The 14775-nt window shown below is 35.5% G+C and overlaps 2 protein-coding genes across 3 annotated transcripts; one reads left to right on the top strand and one right to left on the bottom strand.

The window, feature by feature from the left end:
- Nucleotides 1-21: 21 nt before the first annotated feature.
- LOC126716450 (uncharacterized) lies at nucleotides 22-2848 on the bottom strand. Of its 2 annotated transcripts, none has more exons than XM_050417283.1 (3): nucleotides 2692-2848; nucleotides 1997-2073; nucleotides 22-1289 (listed from the first exon to the last, which is right to left on the bottom strand). In XM_050417283.1, exon 3 carries the CDS (start codon nucleotides 1228-1230, stop codon nucleotides 241-243), a length of 990 nt encoding a protein of 329 aa, XP_050273240.1. In that variant the 5' UTR covers nucleotides 1231-1289; nucleotides 1997-2073; nucleotides 2692-2848; the 3' UTR covers nucleotides 22-240. The 2 variants fall into 2 exon arrangements, with proteins under 2 accessions (XP_050273240.1, XP_050273245.1); XM_050417288.1 differs by having other exon boundaries at nucleotides 22-1255.
- A 1307-nt stretch (nucleotides 2849-4155) lies between these two features.
- Nucleotides 4156-13186, top strand: LOC126716426 (vacuolar-sorting protein BRO1). The gene is made up of 8 exons (XM_050417268.1): nucleotides 4156-5004; nucleotides 5806-6756; nucleotides 7762-7851; nucleotides 9088-9156; nucleotides 10415-10555; nucleotides 10803-10851; nucleotides 11666-11769; nucleotides 12380-13186. The coding sequence occupies exons 1-8, from the start codon at nucleotides 4324-4326 to the stop codon at nucleotides 12896-12898; spliced, it is 2604 nt and encodes an 867-aa protein (XP_050273225.1). The 5' UTR covers nucleotides 4156-4323; the 3' UTR covers nucleotides 12899-13186.
- Nucleotides 13187-14775: the final 1589 nt, after the last annotated feature.

Raw genomic sequence — 14775 nt, 5'->3', positions numbered from 1 at the left:
CAAAAAGAGAATGCCAACAAATTTCAGTAAAAACACCAATTAGATTTAAGAATAGACTAAGCAACTTGAATCACTAATCAAGTTTGAACATTAAACTTCAACAAATTCCAGTAAAATGTAAAATAGTAATAGGCAATTGCTGTCTGCATTAAAATTTCAAGAAATCCCTCCAATCAGTCAGAAAAGAAAGCAAATGAGAACAGTACGGTACATCAACCAACCCAAATACCAGTAATCTCCCTATTTGTTTCCACCATCATGATCATGAGCAGCATTTTTATTCTCAATCTTGCACATATCGTCGGTATTCTTTCCATTAGGTTCTGCTTGGAGCAAATGATGTTTCTCCTCATCCGAGTGATGGTGCCTATGTTTGTGGTGGTGGTGGCGATGAAGGCCAGAAATCTTGTGCCTTGATCGTTTACCCGCTTCTTCATGGTTGTCATCTGATGACTTTCCTATAGATTCACTCCTTCGATGGCTTCTGTGGGCATCAGAATTAGATGACTTGGAGTCCACACTACGTGATCTACGATGACGTTTATGGTGCTTTGCATGGCTTTTTTTCTTGACTGCACCATTTTCCTCATCACTAGAAGAATCAGAAGCACCATACTCCGACTGCCTATGGCGTTTGTGATGCTTTCCATGGTTTCTTCGAATTAAGCCATCATCCTCAATACTAGAAGAATCTGAATCACTAGATTCTGATCGCCTATGGTGCTTGTGTCGTTTTGCATGGCCTCTCTTCTTGAATGCCTCACCATCATCATCACTTGAAGAGCCCTCAGTATCGGATCTTGAATGCCTGTGCCTTCGGTGGTTTCGCTTCTTTCTCTTCCTATCTTCTTCAGAGCCACTCTCATATTCCTCACTGCTATCATCATTTGAGCTAGAGGATCGTCTCTTTGGCTTTCGCTTAGATTTCCTCTCCTTCCTCCTTTCATTGTCACCACCTAAGTCAGAGTGGCCATGCCTCCTGTGCCTCCTGTGGGCTCTTTTACTTGTCTTTCTTCCCTCATCACTGCTGTCACCATCACTGTCACTATCAGAATCAGAAACTGATCTTCTTTTATGCTTTGCAGCCTTCAGCTTCCTCTTAGCTTCAGCATCAGCCTTTGCCTTGGCAGCAGCTTCTAGTTTCTGCTCCCATTTTAAAGGAGCTTCTTTCTTCTCCAGAGCTCTCTTCTTTTTCTCCTCGACCAGTTCGATGAACCTCTTGGTGTCCATTCAAAAACAAAAACCAACTCAAAATCTGCATGTTGGTATGATGATGATTGGAAGTGCATCTCAAAGAAGAGAAAAAACAATGTTAGTTCTTCCATCATTTCATAATGCAAGTAACAACTAATAGAACATTCTTAATTCTCCTTAATCAGATCTACAAATAATACTTGTAACTCACATGAATATTACCAATAATGAATATTGTAATGTAATGCACTAGACCAATAATGGACATAAATATTACCTACAACACTGACTATGACAAGTGCATGTAAATGCTAGAACATACACCAGGTTGACAATGATCATGAATATGACCACGTTCTACAACACTGATTATGACAAAGCATTTAATCAATTGTACAACATACATTAGGTTGACAATTACACTTTCAAATAGTATTTTACATGATACATCCCAAAAACACAACAGGGAAAAGATTTCACACATACTAATACTTACGGCAAATAAACATGAACAAGATGTTACTAGATACATCTCAACAACAGTATAAATCAGCTAATAAACAAGAACCACTTTTCATTATAAAAATAATATACTACTTCATGTCCACCCATGAAATGTATAAAATATATAGACTACTACTTCATGTCCTATAATTAACCATAAACTCATAGCACAAAAGTATATCACTCCATCTTAAAAAATTCTGACATATAACACAGTTTTAAGGTAAAAAAAAAAATAACAATATTAATCAAAACAGAAAGAACAAAATAGAACAAAAATTTGATTCGGCTTCCTTACCTTATGCGAAGAAAGAATGGATTTAATTGGAATCCCAAAACCACAAGCAGCCTCAGTCCACACTAACCAACACAAATCTGTACAGAGAAAACAACAGAGACAAGAACTGGTTAGACAACATGTCTACAGTTTCAAATCATCAAAACCCCATTTTTTTAAAATCCAAACCCTATTGAACTCCAAGCTGATTAAAAAAAAAAACCCAGTTCATATTATTATTTATTTTAAACTCCCATAAACTTAAAATTAAAAATACAAAAACAATGAAGCTGAACTAGATATATAGTTGAGAGCTTTTTTTTCTCCCTAGGATACAGAAAAAAGATAATTTTTTTTTCGTTTATTTTATTTTTATTAACTTATTTTCCCTCATCAATATTAAAAACAAGAATTAACATATAAACCCTAGGTCCGAACAAGAAGACCCAAAAAAATCAAATCAAAACAAGCCGATCCTATTCAACAAAAATAGCACTCAAACAAGAAAATACAAATTCGAACAAAATCAAAAAGAACGATTTTTTATAACAAAAGATCGAGTTCACGACAAAACCCATTACGAAGAAAAGAAAATGAAAAGCTGGAACCTTTAAAAAATTATTGAACTTTCGGGAAAATTAAAGAAACAAAGAAAAAGAAGAGAGCATAAACGTAGCAAAATGAAACTTTGATTTGGAGGAATCGATATATCGTACCTGAATCGGAGATTATAGGTAAGGAGGGAGGCTGAGATCGGAGATTGACAAAAGCTTGACTATCTCTCTCTCTCTGCTAAGCTTTCTTCCAGAAATTTCTTTATGCCGTGTATAAAAATGTATTAGGCCTATATATAGAGCCAGAAACGAGCACGCTAAGTTACTTCCTTTTTTTTAATAAAATAAGATTAATGGTCGGTGCGTGCGAGCGTGCGTTTCTCTTATCTCTAGGCCCTTGGGTTTAGACGCGTTTTTTTGGGCCCGAATTAATTGAAAAAAAAAAAGCATGGAAATTCACATTTTGAATTAAAAACTAGTACACGTTTTTTCAAAATTAAATTAGAAAGTTTTGTGGTTTGAATTGAAAATTTTGCTTATATTTGAGGTTTTGTCAAAGTGTGGAATTTAATTTGAATTTCCCATGGTTTTAAAATTTAATTTGATCAAATCATTAAAAAATTTTACTAGCTTACTATGTGAAAATTGACTAAATTATTTTAATTATTTTTATTTTCTCTTGTAGACAAATCCGCTGATAGCTTGATATTAATCCCACCCAATGTCTAATGGTGTAGAGTGGTGTGGTTGTACCATAAATTGACTTGATTTATTTTATTTTATTATTATTTTTTTTATAGGAATAGTTTAACTTATTGAGATGTTGACATTTTCCAAACTTTTATTATGCGTTCACATCTTAACGAGTCCAATGCACAAGAACACTAAATCCAATCCTTATCCTAAGTAAAGTCATAGTTTCATCTTATTATTACCTAGAATAATTTGGATTTAGGTGATTGAGTTGAGCCATAACTTAACCACGTTTATAGTTACTTACTTATGTGAGTTGAGTCATAACTTGATCCCAAACTCACCTACAGTTCAACAATGCCAAAAATAATAAGAGATAATAGTTGATGAACTAGACTAGTTTAGCATCACACTATCGTATTTGAAAGTTTCAAACTCAATACCCCATCCAGCATTAAAAAATTGCCCACACGATCACATAAATGATTTTTTAATAAATTAATAACTCATATATTCCTTAATTTATTAAGGTAGCAACCCATGGAAAAATGAGTTAAATAAACAAGCAAACCTTAAAACAAAAGACCGACCTACGCAAACAATCACCTCAGAAGACTTTCGGGTACCGACCTATAAATCTCTTCTTGTAAATTAAAAGGTTATAGAATTGTATACTTGTATCATTATGTTTTTTTTTTTTTTAATAATAATTAACACATAAATTCCTAAATATCTAAACTCATCTACCCGCCATAATAAAACCACCAGCGTAGTGAAAACATAAGGAGAGGTTTGGGTTTAGTGTTTAGATTATAATATATGTCAATTTTTTAGTATATATTATCATCTTAACGGGTTTAGTATATTACATGCACTCGAATGGTCACACCTAACAAAAAAATGTGTTGCCAAAAAAATCGTCTCATAATCATAAGTCTTACATTTACATTTACATTGCTGACTCATTCCCATTCCAATCACACTTTGCTTCGCCAATAAGAAAAACACCAAAAACACAAAAACAAAAACAAAAGCTCAAAATCACAGTCTCAAATTGACTCACCTCCTTCTTCTTCTTCTTCTTCTCAAAATATCATAGCCATGGCCACACCATCGGCTTCTTCGTCATCGTCTTCCAACATCATGCTCGCAATCTTCGAGAAGAAAACCACTTCCGTCGAGCTCTACCGGCCTCTCCGCAACTACATCGCTTTCAATTACTCCGAGCGCGAAGCTCAGAACCTCGAGGACGATCTCCAAACCCTAAAGCAGTACCGCGCCGATTTGGAGCGCATGCCCGACCCGACTCCCACCGCCCGTCGCGACCTCCTCCAGAATTACTTCAAAGCCCTCTGCCTCGTCGAGACTCGCTTCCCGATCTCTCCCGATAAGGACCACGTCAACACCGTCACCTTCACGTGGTTCGACGCGTTCAAGCCGAAGCAGAAGGCGGCGCAACAGAACATTCATCTGGAGAAGGCGGCGGTGCTGTTCAATTTGGGGGCGGTGTACAGTCAGATTGGGCTGACTTACGATCGCGCCACCGTGGACGGGCGGAGATTGGCTTCGCACGCGTTTATCGCGGCGGCCGGGGCGTTTGCGTATTTGAGGGATAATGCGGCGACCAAAGCTGCGATTGGAGGCGGCGCCACCGTGGACGTGGGGGTGGAATGCGCCGGGATGCTCGAAAGGTTGATGCTTGCGCAAGCGCAGGAGTCTGTGTTTGAGAATACTATTGCGAAAGGGAGCACACCGGGGGTCTGTGCTAAGATCTCCAGGCAGGTATGTGTTTCAATTTTGGTATTTGATTAGGAATTGTAATGAATTACTATGTGAATTGTTGTGCTTGTTTGATGAATTGGAATGGATGTGGATTTTGATATCTCTTTGATAAGTGATCAATCTTGATATTGCACCAATTGGTGGTTTGATTATGTAGTGTGAAATCTTGTGGGCATTATTTAGCTCAATTGGTAAAATCTCTTACTTGATGAATTGGAGTGGATGTGGATTTTGATATTTGGGTACATTTGTATGATGGGTCTCTTTGATAAGTGATCAATTTTGATATTGCACCAATGAAATGTTAACCCTTGTGGGTTCTAGTTAGCTCAACTAGTAAAGTTTATTGTTTTCAAATAGGGGATTTGGGTTAAGGTTCAAATCCTGCTTACACCAAAAATAAATCAATTGGTGTGTTAGTCTAATGGTAAATAATAATATCATGGGGCAGACACCATAGATTTCAAATCCTATCCTTATCCATATATGAGAAAAAAATCATTTAATGTGAACTCTTTGCTTGTTTGATGATTGGGATGTTTAGAAGATTTTTGTGTGTGTGTGTGGGATGTGGATTTTTTGTACATTTGGATATCTGTGTAAACATTAGTAAAACAATATGATTTTAATAATAATGATTTAAATTAGCATTGTATTTGTAGTTGCATTTTTAATTAAATGTCATTTGGGACTCCAGTACATGTTTGCATTCCACAAGTACAGTGAAATGTATCTTTATATTAGGTATTTTCAGTGATGTTACATATTTTCTAATTTGGTTTGAGATGTTTGTGATTGCAGGTTGGGTTGTACTACGAGGAAGCTTTGGCAGCACTGAATGTTGCACCTCTGAACCAGCATTTTGACAAGGGCTGGATATCTCATGTGCAACTAAAGGCGGTTCTATTTTATGCAGAAGCTTGCTATAGGTACAGTTTAGAGCTACACGAGAAAGAAGAGATTGCTGAGGAAATTGCACGGTTGAGGAGTGCAGTTAGTGCTATAACGGAGTCAAAGAAATCTGCAAAGGGGGCTCCAGCACAACTTCTGGATGCAATTAGCAAGTTAGAGGTCAATATTAATCGGAACCTAGAGAGGGCCATGAAAGAGAATGACAGAGTTTACCTCATGAGGGTTCCTTCCCCCAGTTCCCTACCACCTCTTCCAGCATTCTCCATGGTTAAGTCAATGGCAATGAGTGAGGTATTGGATGCGAGCAAGGAGAAGATGTTTGCAAGCCTTGTTCCTGACAGCAGTGCAAAGGCACTTTCTAGGTATACTGAAATGGTTGATGATGTTATCAGAACACAAGCTGAAAAATTACAACAAGCCAGTGAGTTAACCCGAGTAAGGCTCAAAGAGATGGACCTTCCTGATTCCATTCTAGCTTTAGAAGGGAATTTCACTCTCCCAACGGAGCTCAAAGAAGATGTGGAGGCAGTGCAGATAAGTGGGGGCCCCGCTGGTTTGGAAGCAGAGTTACAGCAACTTAGGGATCTGAGGAGGGTTAACCAGGAAATGCTGGTCCAGATAGAGGAGCTTTTGCAGAAAGAGGCAAGAGAAGATGCTCAATTTAGAGGCCAATTTGGAACACGGTGGACTAGACCTCAGTCCAGCACTCTAACAAAAAACTTACAGGATAGGTTGAATAGATTTGCAGCTAACTTGAAGCAAGCTGCAGAAAGTGATGGCCGGATTGAGCGTTCTGTGAGAGAACATTCAGCACTCATGTCAATCCTTGATCGCCGTCCAGTATGTTGAACTGTTTGTGTTATTTATGTTTATCATTTGTCTCCCGTGCCTTATACCATAGGCCTTGGATGATGCATTGACATGCAATAAGAAAATTTAAATAGCATAATCATACTATGTCGAAAATGCAAGCTGATAGAATTTCAAAGGCATTTCTTGATCCAAGGTTGTCTTTTTGCGTTTAAGGTTTTTGGTACAATTTGTTGTGTAAGGCTGTGTTGTTTCATTGGGGAATTTTTTTTTTTGGTAAATTACACTAACCTTCCTTAAGGTTTGAGGAAATGTCAGAATCCCTTTCTTATTTTTAAAAATGACACTTAGCCCCCTATGGTTATTATTTTGATTTATTTTTAAATTTTTCTTAAGATATAACCAATCTGGTTATTAAGCATTTTTTTTTTTGGTGGTTATACTGGTTGAGAATTTAATTTGAGAAATTTGAAAATTTGTAATGAACATAAATGGTCATAAGGGGTTATTTGTTGTGTAAATCAAAATATTAAGGGGTGGGCATGTCTGGCTTTCCACTATGGGGAATGCCTTAGTTCAAATCTTGGGGGTGTCATCCCTTTGACCCTTCACCTAGCAATTCCATCCCCCCCCCCCCCCCCCCCCCAACACCAAAAATAAAAAGTATCCATTTTCCTACTGTACATGTACAAGACTTTGTGTTCTAAGTTTCTGAGAAGTTGGTATCTAAGAAATGGAACACAAATAGATTTACTGGAAATTTTTTCTCCTTTCTCACACTAATAAATTTTGTACAGCTTACTTCTCATCATTTTTTGGGATGCCCTTTATATTATTGCTAGAATTCACTAAGTACAAACTACTGACCATTTGTTTGATTTAGTTATTTTTTTATTGACCTGTATTGGCTGGTTTAGCTTTTGGTAGCACCCTGGGTTTAGTTTTTGTCCAGCATTGTTTTCCTTAGTTGGTCTTAGTTAATCATCTGTGGGTGCTATCTGCTTCTAAGCCTATATTTGCATTTTCTTTTGTCAGATTGAATCAGCCCTCCCAAGTTTGGCAAGGCCAATAATGTCTCTGGATGCCAATGAGGATGCTGTTGTGGGTGCTCTGAAGCAGAGCTTGGTAAATCTCTAACAACCCCCCCCCCCCCCCCCCAACCACATCTTTTGTGAGCCCGTTGTGAAAGTTGACTGTCAATTTCATCTTTCCTATTCTCTCACCACATGCCCAATGTACATTTTGTAAGGGACATATAGTTTCATCCGCTCATTTGCTTAGAGATCAGTTTGAAGCTTTCACGAAGATGATAACAATCTAGTCATATCACATGGTTGTTTCACATAACTTACAGAATATGTATTGTGCTTTGTTTACTGATAGATATGATTTTAACATTTTTGTTCTAAATATTTATTATAAATTTGTATTATGTCATTTGTATTGAGTATAGATATTTTTACAGTATTTATTTAAGAAAAGGATATGTATCCAGAAATTGTATGAACAAGAATAATGCTAAACAATTGGGTGTCTTGAAATTGGGATGGTGAAGGACTAGGGAAATTTTCAAATTTATTTTGTGGTAGGACTGTACTTTTTGCACCATTAGTCTAGGATTGAAAAGGTTAAATGTTAATGCTTAGGTTTGTGGAAGGACAGCATTGCCATACACTTTTATATATTTGTAGACACTGGAAAAAATAAGTGTGCTGGCATGGATGTGGCTTGAAAAATATTAAAAGGGTGCCAATACACGGGCAGATGTTGAAGCATAACCACTTGCACTCATGTACTAAAATTATTTTTGGGGATCATGTGCTTAATGATGGGATGTGGTATATTGGCATGCAATATATCCATATAGCTTTCTCGATGCCTTACAGCAGCTCAAGAATTTTGAATTATAATAAAAAAAGGTCCTAACCTCACAGCAAGTTCCCATGTTAACTGATTATATATGTATATATATATATATATTTTTTTTTTTTTTTTCTGAAGAGGCAGGAATCTAGTAAACCTCTACTTATCTGCGTCCTCTGTAAATTGATCCTCAAAACTGAGCCTTTGGGTGTTTTTGCTAAAAACTGACAAGGTTCTGGAGAGGTGGTATTAGCAAAACAATCAAACTTTTATGAAGTATCATGTTCACTAAACATTGGGAATTGGAAAATTTTTGTCAACTAGTTCAGATCATGTTTTCTTACCTTCAAATAGTCGAAGAAATAATATCTGTCTTGCTTTTGTGATTAAACCTGAAGGTGCTAAACCATATCTTGAGTTGTTATACTTTAAGGTTGGTATGTTCTGTGCTACATTTTGTGTTTGACTTGTATTTTTTCAATTTTGTGCTCAATACAGAGGCAATTAGAAACTCTTGGTGCACAGCGGGCTGGTCTTGAAGACATGCTTAAAGAGATGAAAAGAAAGGTGCGAAATATGATTGATGATGCTCTTGTTTGACTTATTATTTTTTTTATCAACTAATATATTTTTTTTTTAAATTATTGAAAGAAAAGTTGGATTGTTATTAATGATACTCTTGTTTTGCTTTTATTTTTTATTTGTAAAATAATAAATTATTGAAAGAAAAGTGTGTTGTTTGGATTGTTAATTGCTTGCACATAATTATTTAGTGGGCTGGTCTTATGTTTATTTATTAATATTTTTGGGGCAACGTTGATATTTCCTTTCTAGTGTTCTTTATTTTTTAATACTTTATGGATTTTTTCCATGTCAATCCAATATAATAGTGTTTTCTTGTTTGAACTTGGGTAAGGGTTTTTCTTTTCATCCAACAAATATACAGATGAGGATTCTTTGTTCAATGCTTAATTTCTGTTAATGTATGCAAATTTCTTAGTGTATTTCTCATTCGGCTGATGGGAATTAATTGTTGTTGCGTTTAGATAAACATGAGCCATGTGGTTTAATTTTTACATGATTTTCAACCACTAAACTTACTACTGATATTGCTTTGGACTATTTCAAGGTCATTATTATCGTGAGTATTTTCAATAGTATGGCAAGGATTCCATGGGTTTAGATCATTTAACCAACACAGATTGATCTCTGAGTATTAGTTGTTTGTTGTATCAGCCCAATTAGCAAGAAGTGTCTCAAAAGTCAAACCTTTATTTTAATATTATATCTTGTGCTATATAGCCAATCCTTATAAAAAAATTCATTTTTTTAATATCTGCATTGTGATTGTGGATAAATTTTAGAAAGTACTAATTGAAGCTAAACTTTTATAGCTTATGAAAATGTGCTACTTAGCGTATGAACTAAACTTACCAGCTAATTCGGTTTGGATATGAGAGTTATTATAGTCTAAGAAAATGACAGTTGAATTTTATCTTACAAGAAGGTTTGGCCTAATATTTGAAGTTGTGCAAGGCAAAGGCATGCACACAAGTCACAGGCACATTTGTTGTATTGTAGAATCTTCTTTTCTGTATTATCCTGGTTTTGCACTTATTTTCCTTTTGGCAATTTCTGTGCAAGCAAGTAATCAATTGGTTGGTTGTTTGGTTTCTACATATCAGGCTGGCTATAAAATTGTATCATGATCAGTATGTGTTCATTCGTACCTTTTTTTTTTTTTTTTTGCTTTTTGTAATCGACAGTATTGCTGTGATACATTATGATATAATTGGTTGTTTTTGTGTTCTATATATGGCTTCAGGACGATATACTACCAAAGTTGATGACATCAACTGGCTCCTATGAGGATCTTTTCAGGAAGGAGATATCAAAATATGATCGCATTAGTGAAGATATTGCCCACAATATTGAGGCACAAGAACAACTGTTGCTGCAAATCCAGGTTTAATTCTTTATTTTACTGCATTTTTTTTTTGTTTATTTTCTTTGAATACCAGCTTTCTTTTTTCTTTTACTGAATGTGATGTTTTACCAAATAGAATTGGTTTTGACTGGAGAATATGTTATGAACCAAATTTGACATCTTTATTCATATAATTGTTAGTCTCTAATATCTTCTCACTTAAAAAAAAGAGAGATTTTAAGAGGCATTTCATGATCCTCAAATAATTGTTTGACATTTCTTTCAGGCTCAGAATGATGATTTTTCAGCCATCTTTAATCTTGAAGATTATAAAGGTTGGTTTTTTTTTTTGATTATAATATATATATATATTTATCTGTTTGTCATATAGATTTTTTAAGCATTCATTCAATTTTCTGGCATTTTTGTATCATTAATGTGTAACAAATCTACATTCTTGCTGTACTTTTTAGAGTCTAATGAATGGCTCAAAGTTTTTCATTTAGACCATGTTGCTCTGGCATGTCAGCTTTTGTTGGCTTCTGCAATTAACTGAGGATGTCACTTATCGAAAAATTTACTGAGATGCCATATTGAGGCCTACATTTGAGAGATGAGTTTTGAAAATTTAATCAGTGATGATGGATTCAAAGCGATAACCTCATCAGAACATGGAATCCTAGTTGACTTGACCATAATTTAGTAGTTCAGATCACCTGAAAACTGTGACCTGTACCAGATCTATGAAATAGTTTAGGTCCACCTATCTCTCAACTATGTTAGATGAACTTGTAATGTGCCACTAGGATTCTGACCTTGTTCTTTCTGTACCCATCTCTATCAATATACCTGAACCTGGGCTTTCTTGTTTTGGGGGGGTCTGTGTTTGTGCTCGTCCATTATGTAATAATCTATTATATTCATGTTTCTCTGAAGTTTAGATTCTACTGGTCAAAGGACATCACTTAATCAGATTCTATTATCATACATTTCCTATAACGTTCTGGATTTTTTCAAATGCTAATATTATTTCAGCAATGCTTACAGGTTGCATTTTACAATTCAAAAATAGTTTGTTTTATTTTATTTATCAAAAAAAAAAAATAGAAAAAGGTTCTCTGTTGATCTTTTCCCTTCTATTTTTTCCAGCATCTCGTGAGAAATGTTACAAGCAGATTCAAGCTGCCATAGCAAAGTTCCGAGAGATTAAGGAGAACATCAATGAGGGACTGAAATTTTATGTTACTCTACAGGTTAGAAATGTTTGGTTAGACTGTGTGGTGCAAGTATTTATTTAATAAAGTTATTGTTCAAGTATACACTTGCTCCTCTTTGTAGCTGTGGGTGAGATTTAATATTATTGGTGTGCATAGATTTCTCCTTGTGAGCATGTGTACGTGATTTTTTCATTATTGTATTTGTGAACTTTGCTAGAAGTGACTAGTTATTTTGTCTGCATCATAAATTTTAGTTTTTGGTTTTTTTTTTTTGGGAGGTGTATGTACTTCCTGGGTGGCATATTTGTATTGGTAATCATGGTAATGCATTTGGTGTGGAGTGAGAGGGAGGAATTCCTTCCACTTTTAAAATGGTGTGGAGATTCCAATTATGGAGTTCAAATGTTCTTTTTTGAGAGTCAGAGTGTTGTATGAGTAGTTCTTTACTCTTGGAACTAGGGATGAGCATTCCATTATAGATTATATAGACTATTTCTTTTAGAGCCTTATTTTTTGTTTGACTCTCTTCCTAATTCTTTAGGAATGTTTGTAACTTGTATATACATCATGTGTATGCAAGATTTTCATTTTTCAATAGGATTAACATTAAAAAAGTGTTGATAAATGAGCTGTCTTTTTTCAACAGGATGCAATCACAAATGTAAAGCAGCAATGCAACGATTTTGTCATGACCAGAAACATCCAGTGCCGGGAAATGACTGAAGATGTGCAAAGACAAATGGCGGGCCTCAATTTCCAGGATAATAAAAACGCAGGTGCTTACAACAACTACCCTTTAGTTGGACATCAGAATCAAAGATCCAATTCACAACAGCAAGCAGATTCTCGGCCACAAGCACCTTACTATCAGCCACCGGAGCAGCCTACAATGCCTGGGTATGGTCCCCCACCTCCCGCTTATAGCTCGCCACAGGTGCCTTCTCCTTACCATGTTCCACCTACTTCTGTTCCATATCCACATCCTCAGGCCCAACAACAGCAGTCACATGCAAGCCATGAGTATGGCCAACCTGCTTATCCGGGGTGGCGAGGCCCATACTACAATGCCCATGCACAACAATCTGGATCTCATCCTCGGCCTCCTTACACCATCCCAGCTCCATACCCTCCTCCTCACCAAAGTGGCTACTATAAGCAACAATAGTGTAGCTGTGTAGCATCTATCCATTTTGGCTATATAATTTGATTGCTTTTGATATGTAATCTGTCACTTTGTTCCATCCTTGGTTAAATGGATTGGATTTAGCTAGATCTTATTTATGATCGTATAGCCTCTTGATAATCTGTATGCTGGTTTGCCTAATGCTTTGTATGTGAATTGCATAGCTTGTACAAGGATTTTTCTATGTATAGCTTTTAAATTATGTTGAGATTTACCGAAATGATACTAATTTGATAAATAAAAATCATCTATTTCACCTTTTGTGTTCCATTTATGCTTCTATCAATCACAAATTGTTAGAATTTTTTTTTTTAATTTTTATTTATTTATTTATTTATTTTTTATCCTTATAAAATAACCAATGTTTAAAATGGGGAAAAAAAATCAGACAAATGGGAGGTTGTGATTGATATATTTGATAGACAATAATCTATTCACTAGATAAATGCATAGTCGGTTTTGCTGCTTGAGGTGGGAAATTTCCTATGAGTGTCTTTAGAAAAAAGTGTTTCCTTGGGGTGTTTATTGTTTCTCTCTTTTTGGTTGTTTTTTGATGAATGAATATGATTGCAAGTTGCAACGGGAAGAGGAGGGAAAGTTTTGAAACTGTGCATGACTTCTGTTTCATAAGGCATGGTACATTGGAAGTATGACCCAATCCAATTTTGTTTATTATCTAGGCTTGTGGAAAATAATTATATGCTCATCCAGGTAGCAGTTTGATCTTTTCTGTTGGTGATACAGCCGTACATTAACATTGCCCTATTTCCCAAATTTAAGTTGCAATTTTGCATGTAATACAGAATATTTGCAGCTCAGACTTCGGCTACGTATTGCTATGGTTTTAGCCATTGCAATGATTGTTCGAGACTGTTGATGATTAGCAGCTTAATTTATGGTGAATGCATTTGTATTTTAAAGAAAATTGAAAAGCCTCATCTCGGGGTCCAAGAACTACTAATGAAAGCTCGGCAAATGACAAGACGACGAAAAAGACCCAAGCCAAAAATATTTTTGCCATATTTGAATTTCAATTTTCAAAGATTGAAACTAATATGCTATCAATTACATTTACAAAAATGAATCACCCCATCATTAAACGAATCATCGTTAAATGATTCATGGCATCTATAACTTTTTATTTTTTTTAAGAAGAAAGCAAAATAGATATTATTAGTAAAACTTAGCCAAGTTCGGCTAAAATTACAGAATTTAGGTGTGGAGGAACACTCTTCGTCCACACCATGAAACTGATAACATAACTAGCATGTCTAGTAAAGTTATGAGATGTAGAGTTTGCTTGATTACAGATATGGGAGAAAGTAATTGAATATAAAAGGTCCTTGCAAGAGTCTTGGCTTCAACAATCAAGTGGCCAAACGAGGTGAAAGATTCTTCTTCACTTCTAAGAGCATTGTTCACAATTTCCGAATCTCCCTCAAGTATAATAGAGGAAACCCACAATCACTGGCAAGTCGAAGAGGATGAACAACAGCTAAGAGCGTGTTTGGTTTATAAGTTTAAACAGTAGTGTTCAGTGTTTAAACACTGAACACTAGTGTCCAAAAACAAAAAAGGACGTTTGGTGTGTCATTCCTGTTCAGGGATTGTTTGAAAAATAGTGCTCAAAAATCAGTGTTTAAAATGGTATTTTTGAAATCATCTCTGACTTGTTTTTAAACAACAAAAACTAGTGTTTCAGTGGCAATTGTGTAATTATATTGAACATTATATGGCCCACCTGATTGGACACCAAAGCTGTATTGTCAACGCAGTCTCACCCATACAGTCCCGTTAGGCATTAAAAAAATATTTTTTGAATAAAAAAATGTTTATTTTGGTTAAAGGTGTCAGTTATT

Source organism: Quercus robur, chromosome 1, assembly GCF_932294415.1.
Source record: "Quercus robur chromosome 1, dhQueRobu3.1, whole genome shotgun sequence".
NCBI lineage: Eukaryota > Viridiplantae > Streptophyta > Magnoliopsida > Fagales > Fagaceae > Quercus > Quercus robur.
The sequence above is the reverse complement of the archived record's forward strand: the minus strand, read 5'-3'. Positions and strand labels throughout refer to the sequence as shown.